The sequence below is a fragment of the Pteropus alecto genome, unplaced genomic scaffold, assembly GCF_000325575.1.
Source record: "Pteropus alecto unplaced genomic scaffold, ASM32557v1 scaffold155, whole genome shotgun sequence".
NCBI classification, from domain to species: Eukaryota; Metazoa; Chordata; class Mammalia; order Chiroptera; family Pteropodidae; genus Pteropus; species Pteropus alecto.
The window spans coordinates 389,869-392,068 of record NW_006438113.1 but is presented as its reverse complement, the minus strand read 5'-3'; the positions used below and the strand labels follow the sequence as shown (position 1 = coordinate 392,068).

Below are 2,200 nucleotides of genomic sequence, written 5' to 3'. Positions count from 1 at the left end.
AGACAGTTAACTCATTAATTAGGGCAAAATCCATAATGGTGTAGAGGAAGGGGAGGCATGCCAAAAACCCAAATTCCTCTGAAATTATGTAAGATAGGCCAAATCTAGTAAAAGTTCTACTGTCATTTACATTTATTTCTATATTAGTTTATTTACTTCATGCCTTTTTTCCTAAAAAGGGGGCAAATTTCAAAATAAGAATATTGTAAGTTCATAAAAACTTAACGGTGTGGAGAATACCAGGGAAGAAAAACACGGAGCAGGAAAAGAGAAAAAGTAGATCTTTTCTATACTAGTCTTCTTTAGTTTTAACTATACTGAAAGGGCAAACATTCTTTAAATAATTTGGTTCATTTTATTAAAGCAAATTAGAATACTAGAACAAAAAAAGAAATATATAGAAAGACTCAATGCTTGAAAATGAAACATTGACAAATATTTATACATCACAGAAAATATTTGTATCTCATGAGAAGAACATGAGACACAGATAATCAGTATGATACAAAAATATCAAGCAGAGATCGATACCATCAGAAATTTAGTCTGTTTGGCAAAAGCTCCTAGAAACAAACACTAAGAGTCTCAGGAATCCCCAAAATCAACCAGTGATGGCCGAGTGAGTCTCCCCACATCTCCGTTTCTGCCCGCTACTTTGAAGGGACAGGCCTGCTTAAGATTCCAATTCTAAAAGGCATCAGATTTTTCACTGCTATCAGAACAACTGGATTATTATGGTAAAAATGCTTTTTACATATTTAAAAAATGTTTATGATACAAGTATTATTTAGTTCCTTCAAGTATGGCCTTGGACTTTCTAGAAGTTGCAAGAGAGATTGTGCACTGCTATTATAGTGATAAAAATCCTTTACTAAGCACAAGTGGAAGAGGTAGAAGTGATCTCTCCTGGTGTCCACACTGCATACTAGGAACCTGAACTTTTCTATTAGAAATGTGTCATAAATAGGCCCAGATATTTCAGCATATTTATCACAGTATCCAGTGTCTCAAAGTAAAAAGGGCAACTCTATCCATGCATGTATAGATAAAAGCAGGAGTTCAAATTAAGACAATCACTTTTAACACATTCCCAGTCTATGTGGAAATTGACAAGGCAACACAACATACCAATAAAGCCTTTCTTTGCCAGCTCAATGGTGAACCTCCTTGTGATCTTTTCCAATTCATTATCCTGTAAAGAAAAAATAAAAACAAAAACAATGAAAATTTTGACGGGGGGGAAAAAAATGGCGTAGACGATAGAAGCTCTGTTCATCCCTCTGGTGACCGAATCAAAGTTGTGACAGAAACAAGGAGCAGCAGCAAGGAAAAATCGCCTGGGATCTAGATGAACAAGCCATAAAACTAGGGAGAAATCTAAGAAATCCCCCTTCAACGGCAGAAGGTAGGACAGGGAGAGGACGCAAGGCTGCCCCGACTGAGTGGTTGAATGAGACGGTTGAGTGGGACAGCAGGTACCGACACATCTTAAAGGGGCCGCACCCGTGAGCAGACTTTGGCTGTGATGGGCTTTCTTGCTCTGAGCACCAGGGACTTACAGAAGACACTGAGTTGTCGGTATGAGGGGCAAGGTGAGACTTGTTCTGTACAGAAGTGCTGGTGGTATCCATTGTTCCCCTGTTGAGCACTCCCCACTCCCAGTGTGTGGACACAGCATAGCTGTGACTTCATCAAACTGGATAACAGAAGATTCCCTGAAACTTCACCTCCCCCAACTCGCGGCCCCACCCAAGCCACATCCAGAAGTATCTTCAGCAAATCAGGTGCTCCTTGCTGAGCAGCACCTAGACTCACATTGGAGGCAGCTGGCTTCGGTCTCTGGCATTGCTTGCTGAATCTTAACAGGTGGCCCCAGAGGGGCACAGGCTTGGGCTAAATTTGATCTGCAGCTGAATCCCTTTTAGGACTGTGCCACTGGACACCTACTTCACAAATCCATACTAATAAGACCGGGAGACTTAGGAGCTTTGCTTAGTACATAGAAACAGCCACAGAAAGGCAGCCAAAATGGGAAGACAAAGAAGCAGAAACCATATGAGAGAATAGAACAAAGATCCAGATATGATGGAGTCAAGTAATCTAACAGATGCAGAGTTCAAAACACTGGTTATAAAGAGGCTCAATGAACTTTTGGGAAGTGTAGAGAACTCCAACAAAGAGATAAAAAACATAAAAATAG

The 2,200-nt window shown here is 40.2% G+C and overlaps 1 protein-coding gene across 1 annotated transcript in view; it reads right to left on the bottom strand.

The window, feature by feature from the left end:
* The window catches only part of GLUD1 (glutamate dehydrogenase 1), a 36,862-nt gene that overhangs the window by 16,720 nt on the left and 17,942 nt on the right, over positions 1-2,200 (bottom strand). Inside the window, exon 5 of the mRNA XM_015592262.2 lies at positions 1,129-1,192. Within this exon, the coding sequence (XP_015447748.2) occupies positions 1,129-1,192 (64 nt within the window). The remainder of the gene's footprint in view (positions 1-1,128; positions 1,193-2,200) is intronic.